Source organism: Musa acuminata, chromosome BXJ2-6 (genome assembly GCF_036884655.1).
Source record: "Musa acuminata AAA Group cultivar baxijiao chromosome BXJ2-6, Cavendish_Baxijiao_AAA, whole genome shotgun sequence".
NCBI lineage: Eukaryota > Viridiplantae > Streptophyta > Magnoliopsida > Zingiberales > Musaceae > Musa > Musa acuminata.
In genome coordinates, this window is record NC_088343.1 from 13,120,024 (window position 1) to 13,142,127 (window position 22,104).

General features: G+C 37.2%; 2 protein-coding genes and 2 non-coding genes across 6 annotated transcripts; 1 reads left to right on the top strand and 3 right to left on the bottom strand.

Annotated features, from left to right (window-relative positions):
* Positions 1-167: 167 nt before the first annotated feature.
* Positions 168-3,065, top strand: LOC135614978 (uncharacterized). The gene is made up of 4 exons (XM_065112890.1): positions 168-393; positions 1,832-1,921; positions 2,010-2,106; positions 2,735-3,065. The coding sequence occupies exons 1-4, from the start codon at positions 168-170 to the stop codon at positions 2,871-2,873; spliced, it is 552 nt and encodes a 183-aa protein (XP_064968962.1). The 3' UTR covers positions 2,874-3,065.
* LOC103988002 (uncharacterized) lies at positions 2,153-14,506 on the bottom strand. Of its 3 annotated transcripts, XR_010487791.1 has the most exons (9): positions 13,412-14,472; positions 11,364-11,552; positions 9,276-9,368; positions 8,997-9,179; positions 8,805-8,907; positions 8,545-8,730; positions 4,811-7,287; positions 3,308-3,411; positions 2,153-2,375 (listed from the first exon to the last, which is right to left on the bottom strand). XR_010487791.1 is itself a non-coding variant. In XM_065112887.1 (8 exons), the coding sequence occupies exons 1-8, from the start codon at positions 13,640-13,642 to the stop codon at positions 3,403-3,405; spliced, it is 3,471 nt and encodes a 1,156-aa protein (XP_064968959.1). In that variant the 5' UTR covers positions 13,643-14,472; the 3' UTR covers positions 3,212-3,402. The 3 variants fall into 3 exon arrangements, 2 of the variants coding, with proteins under 2 accessions (XP_064968959.1, XP_009404763.2); XM_065112887.1 differs by lacking the exon at positions 2,153-2,375 and having other exon boundaries at positions 3,212-3,411; XM_009406488.2 differs by lacking the exons at positions 2,153-2,375; positions 3,308-3,411 and adding an exon at positions 3,532-4,261 and having other exon boundaries at positions 13,412-14,506.
* A 3,780-nt stretch (positions 14,507-18,286) lies between these two features.
* Positions 18,287-18,366, bottom strand: TRNAL-UAG (transfer RNA leucine (anticodon UAG)). Its single transcript has one exon. It is a non-coding gene; the product is annotated as a tRNA-Leu (tRNA).
* Positions 18,367-20,131: 1,765 nt separating this feature from the next.
* Positions 20,132-20,211, bottom strand: TRNAL-UAG (transfer RNA leucine (anticodon UAG)). The gene has a single exon. It is a non-coding gene; the product is annotated as a tRNA-Leu (tRNA).
* Positions 20,212-22,104: the final 1,893 nt, after the last annotated feature.

A 22,104-nucleotide genomic window follows, 5' to 3' on the forward strand; every position in this document is an offset into this window, starting at 1 on the left:
AAATGCATTTATCTGTAACCCAATTGCGCGTCATTTACCTCCCACGTGTGGCTCACGTGGAAGAACAAGATATCATCCCTTCTCATTCTTTCCCCCGCAACAAATCATCATCCCTTGCTGCAGAGCCTCCCAAGTGCTCAATCGAGGCCGTTTGCTGTGGGGGAGACATGCTCTGCTCTTCCACCCTGGCCTTCTCTCCGCCCTCCCCTGCCGGTCCACCGGCCTTCAGAAAGGTCAGTAGAATCACCGCCATGGTTAGAGCTCAACCGCTGCAAGTACAGCCTGGCGTTCCTCCATCCGCGCCCACCTCGCTGTGTCCGTCTCCATCTCGAGTTCTTGGCGTTGCCATCCCTTTAGCCGCCTCCGTTTGCCTTCTCCTGTGGTCGAATCCAGGTAGTGTGTGGTTGTAAACCTTCTGATGAGTACCTTTGGATTCGAGTTTTTCTTATGGGCCTAGGGACGGAGATATCAGTAGAATCTACTAGCTTTGTTTACCTGCCTATTGTTTCTAACTATAAGAAAATTTCACATGTTCATGCACCCGAACACAAGTAAATAAACTTGTTTTTGGATCCTCTTTTACCTAATGCCTTTCTAGTTTTGGCCTGAAACTGGATTGGTTTAGCCAAGAACTACAAATTATCGATGGGACTTTTACTGCGAGGAAACTGTTTGATAAAAAGCCTTATTCAATTTTGTGTGAAGTAGCTGATAAAAGCTTTGACCACAGATGATATGGACTTTGTGCTGGTTTATGTAGATAAAAAATTTCACATGTTCATGCAACCGAACACAAGGAAATTAAGTTGTTCTTATGGCTGCCTCTAGGTTTAGATCCTCTTTTACGTAATGCCTTTCTAGTTTTGGCCTGAAACTGGATTGGTTTAGCCAAGAACTACAAATTATCGATGGGACTTTTATTACAAGGAAACTGTTTGTTAAATAGCCTTATTCAATTTTGTGTGAAGTTGTTGATTAACTTTGTGTAGAATAATTTGCCTTATTTAATTTTATTTGATAAGTTACCTTCTTAGACTTTCATACATTTGATTATCTTTCTAAATTTTGTGTGAAGAAGTTGATCAAAGCTTATGAGGTCCCCTTAACCTCTTCCAAAAATGATATGGACTTTGTGCTGGTTTATGCAGATAGCTAAAGAAGTTCAATCGTTAATTTCCTGACAACTTATTCAAAATTATATCCGATAGCTTAAGTACACCTCATGATTCATTCTAAATGTAAGACCTTTGATTGTTTGCAAACCTCATCTCAGCTTGTTAGATATTTTGTCTGCAATGTAAGTCCAGGTGTGAGTCAACTGACCAACCTGATCATATGCATTTGGCTATTCTGGTTAGTTGATGCAATGTTTCTTCTTGTATAAGTTGACCTTTCCTAGTCTAACTAAAGATTTTACCAATTAGTGGGTCAAGTTTAATCTATCCATATTACGACACTTACCCTTGTGTGTTGCAGGTGAGACAGGCAAAATGAGACATGCTTTGGATCCAGTATGTTAACATGCTTAAAGTTCTTACCTCTGCAGTTTCATCTAAAAGCTTAAATGAAATGATAGGACATGGTTTATGAATTTGTATTTTCAATATGCAAAGGAAGCCAAATAATTGGTTTGTTCTTTCTAACATTTAATCTGGTTGTGTTATTAAAATTCCTTCTAATTCAGTCCCCAGAATCTTAGTTTACGTTTCATGTATTTAGGTTAGGATGGTACTTGAACCATATGAGCATAAGGGTTAAACATATTTTGCGGCAAAAGATTTGTATAACCGATCCTAAATAGTTGAGACTTACAGTTTTATTGTTGTTGTAGTGGATGCTGGAATTCTATCAGGTTTCTCGGGCTTCGAGTCGGTCCCTGGTCCCCAGCTACCACGGATCAATTTCCTTGAAGAATGGAATGGTTTGGTTTTCTTATGTCTCTGTAGTAGATAATCTTCTCTTCTTTGTTTTCTTCAACCATTGATCATAACTTTATGCATAACATGAAGAGAAAAACCAGAAGAAGTACGCTGAGTTTGATTCAAGATTCAAATCATCATCCGTGCTTAAAGAGCTTTTGGAAAAATCCAAATTGAATAAAGAAAGGTGAGCATCAGCTTCTCTAATTCTACAAAAGTAATATATGAACTGCTTGGTACAATGATACTTCAATCTAGTTTATGTAAAACAGTGAATCTTCTATTAGAAACAGAAGTCATGGATATATAGTGGCAGAACCTCCTGGACTTGAAGAGATTTTAATCAAGATACTAGAGGATAGTAGATAGGAGTTACCTGCATTACCACCTGGACTTGAGAGATTTTAATCCATATCTGCTCTTTCGGAATCTTTGCAATTCCAATGATGCTCCCTTCTGTTGCAATGAAATTGACAAGATATGTTGATGGTAGGTAATGAAGTATCTGTGCTTCAGATAGCTTTAGTCTACATTGAAGAGTTTATATAGATTTGAGATATACATCTCTTATTCTACTCTTGTGAGGACTCCATCACAGACATTTGAAGAAACTTGTGTATGATCTCTTTCCGTTGCTAGCTTATTTTTTGCCTGTTAAAAATATGACTTCAAAAAGCATCTAAAGATTACAAACCAAGTGAAATAAATGCATGGTGAAGGAAAATTCATGACCAGATTAGTAGTCTCCTACACGAAAACTGGTGCAATTCCAAACAAATCCACAGTAACAGACTTTGCTCCTCGAATGTTTTCAGGAATCAAAGAGAGCTTCAAGATAAGTACTGCTTGAGAGGTGCAGAGTGGGGCGTGGGAGACTGCTCCACACAAGGAATGACACAGGAAGAAAGAGATGAGTTTATTGCAACGTTGAAGAAGAGGGCTGGAGGAGATTAAGTAGCAGTAACAATTTCTTTAAAAAAATTGAGAAAAGTTTGACCCTTTTTTTTTTTTTTACCTGTTCCATTTGGTAATTTACTTGTAATAACTTGTGACGTTAGCTCAAACGAGGATGTGTCCTGTGTACAGCTCCCGGATCAAACCAATACAACACTGATGGGGGAGGATGTAACAGTGTGTTTTGAGGAACACTATTCAAATATGCTGCTGCTGCTGCTGCTGCTGCTATTAGAATCAACAGAACTGACCCAAAGGTATAAATGTTTTGTGGGTTTAATTGCAAATGAGTGACGAATGGAATTTTTCACAATAAATGGGCAGCACACACAGAGAGAGAGAGAGAGAGAGAGAGAGAGAGAGAGAGTCTAACATAAATAAGAGGAAAAGTAAAACATGATATAATAATTCTTATGCATCTAGAAAGCACTTACATTTGTACCAATAAGACGCTGATAATTATGTCGGATGGACGAGCCTTTTTCACAAAGCCGGGATAGCAATTCTATAGGTTAGCTAACCTAATCTGTCAATCAACCTGCAAAAATGCCAAGTACATGAAACAACTTAGATCTTTCACCACTAAACAATGACTATGGTATTGAGGTAACCTGAAATTATCAGCATCAAGTCAACAGATGTGACTAAACAGGAACCGTGAAAACTCAAGGATCATATCAATGATGGCTGTCATTATTTGCTTCTAAACTGTATTTTACATTTCCCCGAAAAATAACTACAACAAGAATATGTACAACAGAAAAGAAATGGAAAACTAAAATTGAAAATAAGCACTACATCTGTGGCTGAGGTGAAGAGGGTTGATCTGGAGAAGATCGATAACCTCCTCCACCAGCGTAAGATGATCTGTGTCTTTGATCAAAGAGCTCACCCTCTGCAATTCCATCACTTACCCTAGGTGCTCCATTGCCACTAGAAAGATGCATAGGTCTTAGAGAGCCAAACTCTAGTGGTTCAGCAGGTAAACCATAACCAACTCCTTGATCATATGGGTACACCAACACAGCAGGAGGATTTGTGGAGTCAGGTGGAGTGACACCGTTTGAACCAACTGCGTTTTGTGGATACATTCCTAATGCATTTTCTACGTTATGTGATGAATTTATTGTTGCGAAAGAGCCTTGGTACGAGGCAAGAGGCTCATGCCCGTATGACACCCATTTTTTAACGTCTTGGTTTCTTGATGCAGCCAGGTGGTCAGGCGGCAAACTTGACCTCTCAGCCTGGTTGCGTCCATGGCTGCGATCAAAAGCTCTTGATTTTGAGTGGACCCATCTTCCTTCTCTATCCACAGGATCATTGTGGTCATAGTTACGGTTCCCTCGGTGGCTTCTCAAACTTGACTGTCGATCTCTAAAGGAAACCTTCTGTAGAATGAGAAAGAGACAGAATTAAGTTTTGTCTATCAATGCTCCAGAGTATACTTTCCCAGCTTTAATCATAACAATAATTTCTCATACATTGTCAGAAATAATATATATTATCATTTCCATTTTTGCAAAAGCCACGGTATCCATTCCACATAGACTGTGAAGCAATTCAGGATGTAGTGTGGTAATTGGTCCATAGTACGAGCTACATTCCAAAAGGAACAGTAGAAAGAAAGAAATAACATTAATGCTCAAAAAAATTTTGTAAGCACTCTTGACTCCTTCCTAGATTACTCATAATTCTCATGCTTATAAGATCTGGGAATAACATTAATAATAACCATCTAAAGCGAAAATGAGATGCATGGTCTAAACAACTATTCTAATAACAAAATAAGTAGGAAAGATAGAACTCCAAGACAAACATGTGGACTGTAGAACATTAGGCTAAGATGAAAATTACCTCTTGACCAATTGAATAATAAAAGGTGCTACTTTCTTAGTATTCAGGTTTTCTTCTAATATAAAAAACTGTTAAAACCTTACAGGATTTGGTAGATAGGTGCCAGTACCACCACGATATCTTGGTGCTCCATCTACATGACGCTGGAAGACACCAGGAGCCTGATCAGGACCAGCTTGAAGAGGCATCATAGGCACAAGTCGAGGACCATGACCCATGATAGGTATATAGTTCAGATTTGCTGCAAGTGGTCTGCCAGGACCATCCCACAGATGATGACTGGGAAGATAAATCGGTTGCCCTGCAACAGGGGAAGAGTACACGAAAGGTCCGTGATTGGAGTTTTGGCAGTACCGTCCATATATCAGATTCTGCCAATGGTCATTTAGATCACTGTTCAGAATGTCAGAACTAGGCTCCTCGGAGGTTTCAGGTGCATAATCTCTTGAAACAGTTTGGGTAACGAAAGCCTCAGACTGGACAAAGCTATCCACTAAATCGATGTTCTGACCAGCAGTGCTTACATCAAACTGATCTGATTCTTCCTCTCTATCAAATTGTCTTGCATATTCATCAGGTTTTCCTGTATTAGATGTGAAATTACCATAAGGAAACATCAAGTATGGAACTGGTGGACCGGTCGCAACAAATGCCATAGGCAGAAGCTTGGAATAATCCACACCCCTCTGCTGGGAAGTGCCAACAAGCACCGGTGCAGTTGGGGTCCGTGGATCCAATTGATTTTGTGCTGATTCCCAGCCAGGTGGATGATGGCTCATCACATGTGAGGAAGCTGAAGACGAAGATTCTGTAATTCTTTCAGACATATTGTTTCCCATGGTTGACAGAGGAATCCAGCCTGAAATATCATCTTCTACCTTCGAAAAGACATGGTCAGATGAACCCTCAAATTGCAACCGGCTGTTTTCTTTTCCAAAAGAGGAAGTTGAAATTGAAGGAGACACTGGTTTTCTCCCCCATTTGTCCCTTGCTGACTTTGAGATATTTGCAGCTGATCTATCCCTCAGATTTTCTGATGCAGGTCTGGTTCTGGAAGAACTTGCCTGCGACAGAGGGAAGAACCTCGGGTTTGAACTCTGGAAATCACCTCCTCTACTTGTTTTACCTTGGAAGGAACTATTATAATCTTCTTTAGTCGAACTTCTGTTTTCTCTACCCAACTGTCCCCGGGGTGATGAACCAGACCCAATGCCACTTGCTGCAAGACTTGAGGTTAAGCTACCGTCTAACTTCTGTTGCTTGTCATCAGCATGAATAATCTGTGGACCACTTTCATCAGGCTCAAACTCTCTGGAGAGTACAACATCATCTTCACGCAACTTGCCACAATCATTATCCTCTGAGCTGACTTCCATCATGGAAGAACCATTATTAACATATGTGGCATCATCTGCATTTGAACCAAATGCAGCAGCATGGAAGTAACTGGAAAGAGGGAAGGAAACAAGACCTGGACCAAACTGAATGTTGGGTCCATAGGGAGGCCCAAGTATAGATAGATTCGAGGGTACAACTCCAGCCATATTTCCCTTGAAATAACCCACAGATGTTGAATATGTTAGGGGCAGATGAAAAGGAGATAGATGCATTGGCAATTGAACCTGCCCACTAAAACTGTTAATGTTGGAAGATCCCATCATATTCACCAAATCCTGTTCTTCCTGTTGCATCTGCAGTGTCTCTGAAACAGAAGCAAGCTCCTCCACCATGTTACCAAAGCCAAAATCACCCTGATGGCTATTTGAAAGACTAATTGCACCAGAAGCAACTTCAAGATTCTTTTGAGACGAAGTCTGTCTCATTGATATATTATCATCAAGAGAAGACTTTGAACTGTGACTGCCTGTAATATCAGAGCCCAAGTTCTTTCGTCTGATATCAGAATCAAACTTTGCACGATTCTGAACCTTCACTGTTTCTATTGATCTGCCATGCCTTTTCTGAGACAAATTAAAAAATGTCTCTGTCAGTTCAGGACTAGATCTCGTCCTTCCAAAATGAAATTTAACCTGTTCTTCCCTGTCATTGAAAAAGTAATTAGGTTTTAATATTTTCTGGTCTTTGTCACTTTGAACAGATCCACTAGAGTAATAGCTTCTCTCCAGCTGATTAGTGAATCTCGTATTGACCTGCTTGCTGTAATTTGTTTGGCTCTCCACATGAGAAACTGCAGATGGTTTATTTGATCTAAATAGGTTCTGATTGTCGCTAAAGATTTTAGAGATGGAACTATGAAAATTGTAACCAGTTTCAGCCAGATGCTCCTCACCAACCTGCAATACACCATTTTGAAAATTCTTCTTGACACTTGTAGTGCTTTTGAAGTTGTTTGATTGCTTAATAGGATCAGTTTTCGGTGGTTGCAAGTGCCATAAATCTAAGCTAGGAGCATCAGGTCGATCACCAATCCCATGTCTTTTCCATGTGTTTATAAAAAATTGATTCACTTCAGTGATTATCTCATCTTTTGGACATTCAAGTAATCTGGCCAGTCTTTTGGCCCCATATGCAAAAGCACTACGTATCCTGAAGAAATTGCCTGACGGAAAACCAAAAAATACTTTCATTTAACGGACATAAAGAACACCAAAACTCCCCTCCCTTCCACAACAGACATGCATGCAAAGCTAAAGGTTGATAGAAGGACTATGTAATCAAGCCCATGTAAAATGAATGATCTGCAAATTTATATGCCCATGCATGCACAAAGGCTGATGGAAGGTGAGTTATTAAATTTTCCAGATTTCTAAAGCCAAACACAACAAAACCACATATTTCACAAATCACAAATGACATTAGGTCATATGATAAATAATAGACAGTTAAATCAATAGACAAGGAGGAATTATGTACGTCAGTGTACTATAAGTTCTTTTCTCAAGATGAGTCGAGAGCGCAAAAGCATGTGTTGGTACAACAAGTCCATTAAATTCATACAACTAACTGGGTTCACAGATGCAGCTGTACATAGTAATAATGACAATGCTATCTCTACTGGAAAGAATAATGGTTGACGAATAATTAGGAACAAACAATAAAGCTCTATAGCTTGACCTCCACCAGGCATGAATGTATGTCACCACCTGTACTAACCCAGATATCTGAATGCCACCAACTGGGTAAAAGGAATAGCCATGTCAAGATATAATGTATTGGACCAGTCCAGACCACCGAATTTCAATACCTTAGGTTTTGATAAACCACTTGAAAACTAACCAGTTCCAAAAGAAACTAGTCAAAACCCAAAATAGTTTAACCTGAAACAATCGAGAAGCTCTAAAGCCCAATATCCACCACTTACATTCATATCCCACCCTTGCCACTGACTCTCTCTCTCCCTCTTCTCTTCCACCTCCCTCACATATCCACCACTTACAAAATCAGATAGCCCATGGGTCTCCCCTAGAGATTCCAAAAGCAACAAAGGTTCAACTGGAAGACTACCAACATATGAAAAGTTAATTAAAAAAATCAAAATATTTAAAATACTATTTAAGAATAAAATCAAAAACATTAAATAGGATTCAACTTAAAACCAAAATAAACCGCGCAACATCATAACCACTTTCAACAGTTTGTTCAAACAAAAAATAATCCTGGATTGAGGGTCACCATTTACACCATGAGAAATATAACCACCTAAACTTGAGATTGTGCCATATGCTCTGAATATTAAGAATAACAAATATAAATTAATTAATTAGGCAAATTCAACATGATGATAACACCAGAGGAAACAAGCAAAAAGATAGAAGGGCTACCCCCCAATAGGAATACCAAAGTTCAAGATTAAAACCTTTGCTCACACTGCGTCCAAGATTGTTGTTTGTGCGTAACGGGTCGACAACATTGAAATGTTTTGAAACAAAAGGATGGCTCTGATTTTCTTGACCACCTGGTGTAACAGAATACACTGCAGTTCGGTTGTCAAGATAGCCTTTACTAAACAACAAATTACCCTCATCCTTTCTAGGAGGTTCCGCTGCAAGATTTTGAAGGAGAATGATAATAAGATACCAGACACTTCAGCTTTCTAAAGAATTTTCATAAACTTACCAGTCATATCTGGAAGTGATCTGATAGGAACTGGTCCCCAGAGACTAACACAATAGTTATCCCAATCAAAGTTGCTAAAAAATTCAAGAAAACGAAACAAGACCTGTATAGGCAAAAATTGGGGTAGAAACTTTATCTAAAATTAGGGCGTGAATAAAGTAAAAAAAAAAAGAATACAACAAAATTTATCACCTCAAGTGGGCCAGCAAATGAATTATTGAAGATATGAAATATGTAAAGAACCAAAGTCTCCAAGGCATATGTAGATATAAGTCCATGATGAGCACCGAGAATACGACTTTCATAATAACACCAAGCTTTAATTAATATAATACTCCGCTTGAATAGATGGTTTTGATTTATCGCTTTGTCCATCTATGGAAAAGCACAAGGTTATGTTAGCATAATAAAACTGAGGTTGTATGCTTCAAAGAGATATGACAAAAATGTTATAAAGCATCACATACTAACCTCTTCAAGGAAACAAAGTGTGCATAAGCCACCAACCTGATTGAAAGAAATGTCCACAACAATATTTTCAACAAGACATTTTATGAGCTTTACCTGGAAACAATATCATAAGAAATAATGTTCAGTGAAAAAAAAATGCTGCTAACAAATATATAAATACATCAAACTCATCTTGAATTCTTAACGGACAAACATGTCTAGCTACAGCCAAAATCAATATCTGTATCAGAACAAACAGCAGAAAAAACACAAATGATTGAGAAATTAGTTGATGAAAAACAACTTCATTCAAAATTTAAAACAACAATGCAAGTTATGCTACAGTAGAAACACAAGTAGTTATTAAGCTCTAGAGCAGAGAGAAGATTAATTAAATTAACTTTTTAAAAAACTCTTAGTAAGTTAGAAAATGCTGGTGTTCAACAAGAACAATCCAAACAATGTAACTTAATATAGAAATGTATTCTGTAGTACAATATAAAAATAAGATGAGTAGGACTAAATAGGACTCACACTACCATTTTGCAACCTCAATCATAACCATGGAAGTCAAACAATAATTAACTGGCAGTGAACTATCAAAGTAAAGAACTAGTATCACAAAAGAATGGATTGAGGTCTTTCTCTGATGCACAAAAATATACAATGTTGCAAGCACTAGTGCACTAAATTGGGCACACAAATTGAAGATGCAACAACACAACCTACTGGCCCAACAAATTCTGTGTAGTAGATCTAACTAAACATGGCCAAAGGTGCTAATGACTAAATTATGAGTGGTGGATCACAAAAATAATGTCTATATTGTTAGGAAGTGCAGATCATGGACCATGTAGAACATGACCAAGTTGCAGTTTCCTCCAGCAGCAGAGGCATGTGACTCACAATCAGTGTCTGCCATACCGAATCATACCGCCCGGTACGGGCGGTACGTACCAGTCCGATAGGCCAGTGGTACACGGACCGTCCGGTACTGGTCCGCACTGTAGCAACAGTACAGTACACTGTACAGTGCTACCATGTACTAGTGCACTGTAGCACTATACACTGCACTGCTACAGCACTCGGTACACCTGGGTGTACCGCTCGATACACCGTACCGTACCGGTACCGAGCCCAGATCGAAATACCGGTATGGTACGATATTGCGAACCTTGCTCACAATGCTTCCCAGCACCAAAGACATGCCTACCAAAGTCAATAACAGAAGAGCAACAACAAACCTCAAAGTAAAAAGCCAAAAAGAAAATAATATAATATTTCACAAGATCCCCAAATTTGCTCTAATTCCAATTCATACAATGTAGCAAGATCTTTTCTTTGATCTGTTTTAGAATATAAAGGGCAACAAATCATCCTTAATAAAAAGATAACTAAAGATCTATAATACATGAGAAACCATGGGTGTACAAGCTGTTGGAAGATGAAAGAAACAACACTAGACAACAAAGGAAATATCTAAGATTCTAAGCCATGAAATTCAATGAACATTTCTTTTATCAATAATTCATCATATTCATAGAATCAAGGACAACATATTGAAGTGCTCAAAGAAAAGCTTTTTAAAAAGAAGAAATACCAACTTATTAGTTTCTTTCGTCATACTGGTTTCCTTCTAAAGCAACTGTTTCTAATTCTCAATAGAATTATATGAATCAAAACACCATAACTTTGTCTAAGACTCGATAATTATAGTGATTTGACAACTCATTTGTATCTAAGATAGATCTCAAATTAATCAACCCATCTCTCGAAATTGAACTAAAGACATGAATATAACTCCTAGAGAAAGAAAAGTAACCTTTGACCCTCGACCCAAGAAAAAACTTGAGTCAACATAAAATAGACTCAAGCTCTAGCTTAAACTAGACTCACTGAAACTCTTCAGATCTGCACAGAGATAAAATGGTTGATGCTCAATCACCAAAACAGAAAAATTATCTAAAAAACAGCTAAATCTATGGAAAAATAATATAACCCAGTAACACAAAAAGAAATAGAACTAATAATACCATAAGGAATATACAATTAGGCAATAAGCAAGTATCCTTAATAGAATCAAATGCTAGAACAGAAATATTCTGGCACCTCTGCTTGGATGTATTTAACTTCTTTTACACGAAATTCAGCATTCTCACTCTTTCCTTCATTTTCTAATACACCGCAAACTGCAGTAGCCCATGTATCCTTCAAATTTTCATTATCACTGAATGCGGTCAAATCAATGTCTCCATCAGGTAAATAAGTCTTGAGAGGCACCGACCCAAATGTGAAAACCTGAAAACAAGCATGATGGTTGATGGTTAAAAATTTTAAGTAGATTGCACACTAACAAGATTAACTTAAAAAAACCACCTATCCGAGAGCATATCCACAGAGATAACTCTTTCATCAATGTAAACAATTTGGTATAGTCCATAACTCTATATATCGATAGCCTTGAGAAATTTCTGAACGAGTTAACCATAAATAATTTTACAAAAGGATGGACTTGTTAAACAATCTAAGGATTCACAAAACAGTAACCATAAGAAACTTCTTTTCTATCTTCTTCCAACTCCATTGAAAAATTAGTTCAGCAAAAATATCATACCAGAAATTTCTCCATTGCATCAAAAATTAATAACAAAGCATTAGATACATATTTATACAGCTTATTTTGTAATATTGATTCTTGCCTGATATGCAGTTCTATCATGGATCACACCAACTGTTTCAGGATGTACCCTGCAGATATCATAACTGTCCAGTGTTTATACCCAACTGTCAATATTTGTTTCCCTCCTTCCCAGCACCTGCTGTTTAAATTGGTTATCTCGACCACTAGAGTTGTCATAGTATTAAATTATTCAGATACACCAATAAAGTGAGCCCTTGCCCTTATGATTTTTTTGGATTTGGCATCAAATTGAATAAAAAATCTGATCAACTTGGCTGCCAAATAAAGGAAGGTAACAGTTCAAAATTTTTCATGTTTCTTATTCTTGTGCATGAACATGAGTGACAGAAAGCATGCCTTCCATATAAGGCTAAATGGAGGAAACCATCCCAACCAGCAACCTTGATTGAGAAAAGTGCAGTCCACGGAACAAAGCACATGCCAATGCAGGGTCTAGGATTGGTATGAGCAACCTTATCACTGTTCTTTTCAATCTCTATGCATTTCACCGCTCCACCAGAAATTCCCTCTGCCCCTACCATACTCCAGCTTGATAGTTTCCACCGCCTGTCCAGGGTGAGCCCTTGGATTTGACGGCGGACTTCAAAAGCCACCTACAGACACTTTACGCCCAATACAATACTTCAAAGTCAAAGAATAGCATCCAAATAGCACGTCTTATTTTATTCAATAATCCATATTTCTAGCAATGAATTATTACTGTCCATCGTGCCAGAATCGAAGTTCCATGATTGGGCAACTATAATCCTAGAGAAAAAGATTCTAAAGCATAAGCTCATGGATCTAAGAACTCTTGATGGATTGTTTTTTTTTTTTCATGTGAGCTTGCCTCTTTCAGGACCACAAGACCATAAAAGCATTGTGCCGAGACCTAGTTGGCTAAACTTAAAAGCTTATCTTGCATTCTCTTTCTGGCCAATCCAACAACCATTAAGCACTAGACCGTGAAACCCCAAATAGATAGTTCGACAACAAACTTTAAGCAAGCATGCATAACTTACACAACCAAGATGACTCGTGCCAAATTCGGTGACTGATTTAGTGTTAATATTTCCCAGGCATCATCTTCTTGCTTTACTTGCTTCTTCATATACCATTTTAACAATTCAAACTGCAGTCGAGCAACATAGTTTACTAAAAGCCTCATGTCGATATAAATTCAAAAGGTTTTGAGTAACTCTAAATAAGCACTAACTACTGTCACTGATTATGCCAGCTACAAATGGAGCAATAATTATTTCTAGGCGACCATTAAATTAAGCAGATAAGCCAAAGGTGCACTGTGTGCAAGTATTAACGATTGATGCATCAGTTAGTAAGGTTAATTGTGCATGTAACAGTGAAAATGAAAACCTGAGTTTCAGTACTACAAAAAAATGAAAATACTAAGGAGGGACAAACTTGAACAACTGCCATCTGGCCACAGGAATCAAATAGCACATGTCAAAATACTCACCCGACAGGAGAGGCAATTTGCGATGAGCCGCTGGACATAGTCGGCTACAGCATTTCTCCGCTCCTCAGATGATTGATTTGGCTGAATTCGTGCAATCAGCTCTGAAGTTTGTTCCTCTGCCTTAGTCCATCTGTCTGCATCAAGCACTTGGGTCACATTGGTTGTTTCCCTGGGCAAAAGGCCACTGGGAAGTATGTTACCAAGCCATTCCCGTCCTCCATGATCACCCATGAAAAGCTATCCTACAGTCAGTACCCGATGCCTCCTTAAAGAACTTCCTTATTCCCCTCTTCCAATGCAGAAAACGCGAAAGAATACTCTCTAGACAAGCACAACTGATGACATGAGTGCAATAGCAGATAGACATACACCAGAAAAGTGAAACTATAAAGAGCCACAATGACAACAGAAACAGCGAAGACAAATCTTTTCGCCACAACACCAAAAAAATCAGAATCTGAAGACGAAAACAACGATTATCCTCCACAACCGTGGTCCGATGGGCCTCTTCTCTTGAAGGATTCAAGCTTCCACTATTCCACTTGGTAATTCAAGAAAATCAGAAGGTAACACCGTCCTCTCAAATTCGCTCCGACTGCCGCGAGGGCCAAAAGAACAGAACAGCGAACCAAAACTTAATCCACAACAGAAACAGATGAATTCGATTCCCCCCTCGAGCGCGATGGCCTCACACCCTAAACTCGACTGACCCACCGACCGTCAGCAGAGGCCACTTCCCAGGGCGATATTCCTCCAATGCCGTGGAACTCGGGCGGCCGACCAAAAGCGCAAAGCGCCCCAACGCGCATTAACCGCACAAACCCTAGAAATGAAAGAAGAGGACCCGGAGGCGAAAACCTAAGCAGAAGCGGCGCGAGGAAAACCGGAGCTCCAAAGATCCGGGGTCGAGCCGTATCTCCAAAGATCTTGCAGGAATTCGGGGAGGATCGAGGGCGCGACGCGGGTGGAAGGGAAAGGAGGAAGAAAAGGCGAAGAAACGGGTGGAGAGAGAAAGCGAGAGAGAGATCGGCGTTAGGGCACAAACGTTTTATTGTGGGGGAATTCATCTAAATTACACATAATTATATAGACGAGGGAGGTTATGTATGTATATGAAAAGCCACGCGCCGTGATGATCATGATACGTAGCAAAGACAACAACACGGTGGGGTCGTAAATGGAATCATGGGTGTAAAGATCCCCAAGAAACCTTAGTCAATCATAATGTATTAATATACATACTCCATTTATATGGTGAATTAAATTACCTTAAAACCCCACCATATCGCACGTGTCAAGAATAAGAGTCGTCTTACGTCACCGAGCCAGTTGTCACCGATGGTTTCAGAGAAACGGCCGTCGGAGTAACTAAAACAATTGAATTCAAATTATTCGGCTGTTACAGAACAAGCATTCATGTACAGAAAGGGGATCGATCTACGAGATTAGATCTAATCTCTCTATTTCACTGCATTTTGACTTGAGCGTCCATCCATCATCTGTTCCAATTGGGAGGACAAGTAAAGGAGCACCGGCGATGTTGCAGGTGAAACTTAATGAGGGAAAGGCAGGCAAGATATAAAATCGCAGGGATATGTGTTAAGCAAGTATAATGTACGTTATTAAACGATTCAAGAAGTAATGACTGTTATTAAACGATACAACATAATATGGATTAGTAGGATGTGGAAGTCAGTTGCCAGTGAAATCCAAGACCAGCCAGCAATTGTTCTTCATCCTACTAATCTGGCGTCAACTCTATGTGGCGATATGTCAATGACACATCGACTCTATTTGGTTGAGGAGCCAACATCGAGTCAACTTTGCAGGAAGGGTGTAATGATTGTTCGAGTCTAATTGATGTGGTCTACATGGTTTACTCTTGCCCAGGCATGCTTAACTTCGGAGTTATGATGGGATCCGATGCTTTAGTGCTGGTATGATCGCACCGGTTTCACGTGCTTCGTCCCTCGCCTATGTGCACATCGCGGTCGTGGAATCGCTATTGGAAGCTCTCTCCGAGCTCCAGCCCAACGACTACGTTAGTAATACCTAACCAACCTACAAGAAACAGTTGACCTACATGCAAACAAGATTTGGTCGACACGAAAGTCGCTCGTCACCACCACATAACCTCTTTCGACAAGTAACAAAAAAGATAACGATTACGACTGATCATTGCACACCCAGTATCATGTGGGCAATAGAAATGATAGTTCAGCAGAGGTGGAGAGCAATTGTGGCCGAGTCTTTCGTCTCGTTACTACATAAGCTATGCAACAAGCAAACGTAATGGACCCAAATCTCTACTATAAAAAAAGGGGTGTCAAGTACAAGAGACCGAATGATTCTCAAGTTCAATTTGTCCGACTAGTTAAACTAGTTAATTAACTTAATAAACTAAAAGATATTATTGGTGTTACCGTCGATGCAAGAGATCCTCTTGACATAGGCTCGAAAAAAGGACTCGATTGGATCTGACTCACTGTTTTCAGTTCGATTAATGAAATTTAACACTAACAATGTTAATTTAATTTAGAAAAACATAAGAGTTTTCATACTTTGGAAAGGGAAGGGGTTGAGTTTGAGAAAGAAAGGATATCATACACGAAAGAAAGAAAGAAAGAGTTTTCAAGATGGTTGCAAGTTATATTCCAAATTAACACTAACAATGTTAATTTAAGTTAGACAAACCCGAGTAGAGAGAGAGAGAGAGAGAGAGAGAGCACCCGGTATGAAAAACTTAAGAGTTCGATGCTTAAGTTAGTTTTAGATATTTTAAGAAATCATCAAATTTAGTTCTTTAGTAAAGAAGACTAGAGAGAGTATTAATCTTAGCTAAATAGTTTTTAGAACTAACTATTTCCATACGACCTAAGGTTCATAGCATTATAAGCTAGTATTAAAATTTTTGATATGAAAATAAAGTTTGATATTACTATTGGTGCCGACATAGATGTTGATACTGATGCCAACATGGACACCATCATGTCAACTAATGCACGTCAATGCTTAACTAGAATTCTATAAAAATCGCATTGAATAGGGATTTTACCAAAAAAAAAAAAAAGTGCATGAACACTTTTGATGACATTGAATATGGCCTTCCATAAGACATTTCTTGATTACTATAATTAGTTAGGGATTTATGGTACTAAATGTGAAAAAAATTATCTTGGGTGAGAATTGATTTTTATAAAAAGAAGTTCTTGTTTATAAAGTGTTATCGTTCTCTTTCTCTCTTTTTTTTCTCTCTCTTACCAAGTATAGTTAACATAGCAAAGACAATATGTGCATAAACAATTACTATAAACTCGAGCATGAAGGTATAGGATCAATGAGAAGAAACGGATATCCCATGGGTTCTCATGCCAATGTTCTTCCTTCGTCTCCCCCTTCTCCTCCGCTTCTAACTAAATAATCATTCTTTTCCTTTTTTTTGTTCTCTTAGTTTTATTTTATTTTAGCATGACTTTGGAATGTTTTATATCCTTCAAATGTAATAAGTATTTATGAAAGATATACTTTCTTTTTTTATTTTTCTCTCTCGCTATGTTAAATTAGATTCGACTAATTTTCTTTTTGTATTCCTTATATATGAGGTGTGGTGTCGATTAGTATAAACATACGACCACACGTAACAAACATATGAAAGTCCGATGTTATCATCATGCATATTCCCATCAATACTATGAAGTTGATATTCATATGAATAAATGCTAAGATTGTTATGTGCCTAAACCACATACAAGAAGTGGTAGATCATGACCCAACCATGAGTAAAACTCATGGTTGTTAACCATGATAGATTGTATCTTGTGCATATAATATATCATTCAAAATCAAACTTTAGTTTTGTGCATCAAAAAAAAGGTTTGTTATCAATGCCTCTTCTCATAGTTGGTTGTCGCTAAGTCGTAATATGAATAATAAGATATCTTTGTTGAATCTCATCTCTCCGGCACAAGTGTACAACCACCTATGTACAAAAATCTTTCACATGTTATCACTTTCGACAAACTTTAATTGTATCCTCATTGGATGTCAATTTGAATATCTGCATGTTTGGGAGTCAGGAGACAAGTCATGGACTATAGAGAAAAATGTGGGTATAAATTTACGACATATCATCAGTCAAAAATCCTATGTATTAAATTATTCTATTAGATACTTAAGGAATTTTCATATGCTTATGGTCAGAAATTCGGATATGCCAACTCTCATATTTTTTTTCACATAATCAACTATGATATATTCTTAATTGAATATGCAAAGAGATATTATTGGTTTGTATCCTTATAAGCAGACATGAACAAGATGTTTGTGATGGATGCTTGTTTCGACTCGATTTAAAGAATAAGACTTAGATTGAGATGAAGAGCTTAGGTGATCAAGCATTATTCTCGAACGATAATGATCATCAAATATTCTCGATCTCAGCTCATAACACTCGATGCATGATAATCGTATATACCTCATTAGCACATGGTCAAATCATACAAATTAAACTATAGAAAATAGTTATTTTAGAAGAATAGTCAAACAACCATAATATTTTTGTTATTATAGATCTTCCTAAATTTGAGTTGAATGTAAAAACAATAAAGTGAGAGAAAATATATATAAGAAAAAAAACTATGTAAGTTTGATATAGACTTTGATTCCTATGGATTAACTTTATAACTTTGACATTTAACTATGCTTCGTTTTGTAAATTTTTTAAAAAAAATTTTGATGTATAAAATTATGATAACTCTCATATTGTGTCCTAATAAAAAAAATTTATTTGCTGATCAACTATGTTTCACTTTACCATTTTTATTTATTTTATTATTAAAATTTCATTAATAAAACATATCTAAAAATAATTTTTTTTGACAGCTGTGGGATTTGAACCCACGCCCTTTCGGACCAGAGCCTAAATCTGGCGCCTTAGACCACTCGGCCAAACTGTCGACAGATTAATACTTATCATATTATAGTTTTGCCATGTATTGGTAACTGGTGATTCCAGCTGAAGCCACTTCTGTGAGGACCTAAGATCACCAGCTCCACCCAGGACATGGCAAAGGCACAACTGCATCGTAGCAAAGCATATGATCTTGTCGATTACGGAGGACTGATGACAGAGAAAGTTGCTTGATAAGAACTTACTGAAATAATTATAGGGGGCACAGTAGCTAAAGTACCATAAAACTCTAAAACTCACAATGCAAAATATAACTTCGATACAACATAATATGGATTAGTAGGATGTGGAAGTCGGTTGCCGACATTTAATCGGGAAATTTTGTTTGGCTTGGCTAGTGAAATCCAAGACCAGCCAGCCATTGTTCATCCTACAAATGTTTTATATCCTTATTTTATTTTAGCATAACTTAGGAATGTTTTATATCCTTGAAATGTAATAAGTATTTATGAAAGATATACTTTCTTTTTTATTTTCCTCTCCCACTATGTTAAATTAGATTCGACTAGTTTTTTTTAGTAATCCTTACAAATGAGATGTGGTGTCGATTGGTATAAACATACGACCGCACGCAACAAACACATGAAAGTCCAGTGTTATCATCATGCATATTCCCATCAATACCATGAAGTTGATGTTCATGTGTATAAACACTAGGATTGTTGTGTGCCTAAACCACATACAAGAAGTGGTAGATCATCACCCAACCATGAGTAAAACCCATGGTTGTTAACTATGATAGATTATATCTTGTGCATATAATATATCATTCAAAATTAAACTTTAGTTTTGTGCATAAAAAAAAAGTTTGTTATCAATGCCTCATCTCATAGTTGGTTGTTGCTAAGTCGTAATATGAATAATAAGATATCTTTGTTGAATCTCATCTCTCAGGCATCTTTCACATGTTATCACTTTCGACACACTCTAATTGTATCCTTATTGGATGTTAATTTAAAAATATCCATGTTTGGAAGTTAGGAGATAAGTAATGGACTATAGAAAAAAATGTGTGTATAAATTTATGATCTATCAGTAGTGGACAATCCTGATATATTCTTAATTGAATATGCAAAGAGATATTATTGGTTTGTATCCTTATAAGCAGACATGAACGAGATGTTTGTGATGGATGCTTGTTTTGACTCGATTTAAAGAATAAGACTTAGATTGAGATGAAGAGCTTAAGTGATCGAGCATTATTCCTGAACAATAATGATCATCAAATATTCTTGATCTCAGCTCATAACACTCGATGTATGATAACCGTATATATTTCACTAGCACATGGTCAAATCATGCTAATTAGACTATAAAAAATAGTTATTTTAAAAGAATAGTCAAACAACCACAATATTTTTGTCATTATAGATCATCCTAAATTGGAGTTGAATGTAAAAACAATAAAGTGAAAGAATATATATATATATATATATATATATATATATATATATATATATATATATATATATATATATATATATATTATAACTATGTAAGTTTGATATAGATTTTGATTGCGATGGATTAACTTTATAACTTGGCATTTAACTATGCTTTGTTTTGTAAATTTTTTTTAAAAAAATTTGATGTATAAAATTATGATAACTCTCATATTGTGTCCTAATAAAATAAAAAATAAAAAATAAAAAAATTATTTGATGATCAACTATATTTCACTTTACCATTTTTATTTATTTTATTATTAAAATTTCATTAATAAAACATATCTAAAAATAATTTTTTTTTTTTGACAGCTGTGGGATTTGAACCCACGCCCTTTCGGACCAGAGCCTAAATCTGGCGCCTTAGACCACTCGGCCAAACTGTCGCCATATTGGTTTGTTGTGGGTGACAGATTATTTATTGCTATTCCATACCTTTGTTGTGTCTTAGCCACTGGTGATTCCAGCTGAAGCCATTTGTATGACCTAAGATCACTAACTTCATCAAGAACATGGCAAAGGCACAACTGCATCGTAGCAAAGCATATGATCTTGTCGATTACGGAGGACTGATGACAGAGAAAGTTGCTTGATATGAACTTACTGAAATAATTATAGGGGGCACAGTAGCTAAAGTACCATAACACTCTTAAAACTCAACTCCACGTGGCACCGTGTCAATCTGACACATCGGCTCTACTTGGTTGAGGAGCTAGCACGAGTCACCACTTCTACAACTTTGTATGAAGGGCATAATAACTGTCCGATTCTAACTGATGCGATCCACATAGTCAACACATTAGTGACACCTAGCCAACCTATAAATAACACTCGACTAACATGTAAATGAGACTTGGTCGACACATTGACACGTAAGTCGGTGGTCACCAGCACATGACCTCCTCCGATATATGACAAAAAGGATTAACGGTTACAACTGACCATTGCACACCCACTATCACGTGGGCAATGGAAACGATAGTTCGACACAGGTAGAGAGCAGATAGTTCGACACAGGTACACAGGTAGAACAAACGAATGTAATAGAGTGAAGGGCTATAGTGTCTCAACAAAAGTCGAGTATTGACCAGCCCAAGTAAAGGTTTTGTTTAGTTCCTTTTTGGCTGTCAGCGCTCGTCTAGTGAGAAGAGGGTTCAATTGGATATGCCAATGATGCTCGTCCATCATCAGTTTCCAATGACAATTCTATGCTTTAAATTATTCTATTGGATACTTAGTGAATTTTAAGTCCTCCTAAATTTGGATATGCGAACTCTTAAATTTTTTTCACAGAATCAACCATGATATATTTTTAATTGAATCTGCAAAGAAATATTACTGATTTATATCATTATGAGCAGCTTAGGTGATCGATCATTATTCTTGAACGATAATGATCATCAAATACTTTCGATCTCGGCTCATAACACTCGGGTGGATAATCATATATATCTCATTGGCACATGATCAAATCATACTAATTAAATTATAAAAAATTATTACTTTAAAAAAATAATCAAACAACCATAATATTTTTGTCATTATAGATCATCCTAAATTTTGATTGCGATGGATTAACTCTATAACTTTGACATTTAACTATGCTTCGTTTTATAATTTTTTTTTTTCAGAAATTTTATGTATAAAATTATGATAACTCTCATTGTGTGTCCAAATAAAATAAAATAAGATTATTTGATGATCAACTATGTTTCACTTTACCATTTTTATTTATTATATTATTAAATTTTTATTAATAAAAATATCTATAAATAATTTTTTTGACAGTTGTGGGATTTAAACCCACACCCTTTTGGATCAGAGCCTACGCCTTAGACTACTCGGTTAAACTGTCAGTTGTGATTATTCTCTTTATATCATATATTTATTGAATTATCTTATGCTGTCTCCTAATAATTGCATGGCAATCTTTTTCTCTTATGTTAATCTGCACTGCACAGGATGACAACGATCGAAGCGATGCAGCAGAAGCGTAAATGCTGGAGAATGGCTGATAAGACTTATGCTTATCATCTCAGCCTCTTCAGCGGCGCATGTCTTCCTCTTCCTCTTCCTCCTTGCCTCGGCTGCCGCCGTTACGGTCGCTGATGTTGTGCTCGACAACTTATCAGGAGGCTGAGTGCAGGCACCCCGGAGCTTTTCCGGCGATCCTTTATTATGTGAAGAACCTTTGGTGATAGCTTCTTCAGCAGAAGTCGGAAGGACGTGTTCATCCCTCTTGATACTTCCTGATGCTCCTCTGGCTTCGGCTTCAGGTG